We start from the raw sequence: 1,397 nt of genomic DNA on the forward strand, positions 1-1,397 counted from the left end.
CAGATGTTCCTCCCCTTTTTAAAAGGCCAAAAGTGATCTCTCAAAAAAAAAAAAACACCCATTCTTCAAAAACCATTCACCATGGATCCTCTGAACTTATCCATCCAGGAAGCACCGCTTAAACATCTCTATGTTCCATTGTTTTTTAGCAGTTACCTGGGAATTTAACCAGATGTGCAAGTTGCAGTACTTGATATCTGACCATGGGGAATCCTCTCCATTCATGGATTATGGATTGCTGAGGCCATGGCAGAGAACCACAGAAGCAACTTCATGTTCTTCTGAGGAAGATCCATGGCACTGTGGAACAAGGAATACAAATAAGCAATACCACAAGACACTATCGATGGGGTTACCACAATAAAACCCACCAAAAATGAGCTCTCAAGTTGCAAAGTCTATTGGGGGGGGGGGGAGGGCAAAAGGTACATAGCAAAACAGAGAATCCCTATGGCCCCGCTGAACTTTTTTCAAAAAGGACCAGTGGGGAATGTTTCATGCATTCAGTTCAATGCCACTGGAATATACTTTAAAAATATGTAACATTCCAATGTTGCTTAAATTTAAAAAGCAAAAAAACCAAACAACAACAAAAATGCTTACAAGTTCACAGGTATGATAGAAGACCTACCCTGAGGGTCTCCTGTGGTATTTTTTTTTTCCTCCATAGGCCAAAAAAAGGAAAAAGAAAAAAAGAAGAAAAAAAAAGACCAAAAGAGTTCTAGAATTCCCTGCGTTGGGGACTGGGTGGCAGATGGGGTAGGAGTGGGAATAGAAAAAAAAAATCTTATATATATCTAAATTGCCCTATTAAAAAATGTGTCCTACAAAGCAATTGCAACTACAATCCTCATTAGGGGCCTCCCTCCTCCTACCCATTATTCACACACAAACAACATTAATGTTTTTAATCATCTTACAATTTTACAAAGGAGGGGTGTGCATAGATAATATTTATTCATGGAACTCACTTTTATATTAGATTTTTTTTTTAGCTGCTAATTTCATTTTAGCCAAAGAATCAGTTCCATCCCATTCATCCTTTCCCTCTCATTCTAACACAGAACTTTCTGCACAATCAATGGGAATCTTTCTTGAAGCTTTTGGACAATTCTCTGCTCCCGGGTTAAAAAATCACAGTTCAAAAGGTTTTCTGGCTCTTCTTCAGGTGTTTCCGGGCTGGTGAGAGGGCTGTCTAGGGGTTGCTGCTGCTCTTCCTCCTCATAATCCTCTTCTTCCTCCTCCTCCTCCTCTTTCAGTTCTTCCTCCTCGTCCCCCTCCTCCGATTCATCCTCTCCCTCTCCATACCGTTCCTCTTCTTCTTCCTCCTCCTCCTCCTCCTCAGTGTCCTCCTCCTCTTCTTCCTCCTCCTCCTCTCTCGCCTCCTCCTCCTCCTC

General features: G+C 41.5%; 1 protein-coding gene across 1 annotated transcript in view; it reads right to left on the reverse strand.

Annotated features, from left to right (window-relative positions):
• Window positions 1-1,055: 1,055 nt before the first annotated feature.
• The window catches only part of CCER1 (coiled-coil glutamate rich protein 1), a 1,589-nt gene continuing 1,247 nt past the window's right edge, over window positions 1,056-1,397 (reverse strand). The window contains exon 2 of the mRNA XM_069095081.1: window positions 1,056-1,397. This exon is cut by the window's right edge and continues 163 nt beyond it. Coding sequence (XP_068951182.1) covers window positions 1,056-1,397 — 342 coding nt within the window.

Source organism: Petaurus breviceps, unplaced genomic scaffold, assembly GCF_028583685.1.
Source record: "Petaurus breviceps papuanus isolate PSGF00001 unplaced genomic scaffold, PetGlider_PUasm1.0 225, whole genome shotgun sequence".
NCBI classification, from domain to species: domain Eukaryota; kingdom Metazoa; phylum Chordata; class Mammalia; order Diprotodontia; family Petauridae; genus Petaurus; species Petaurus breviceps.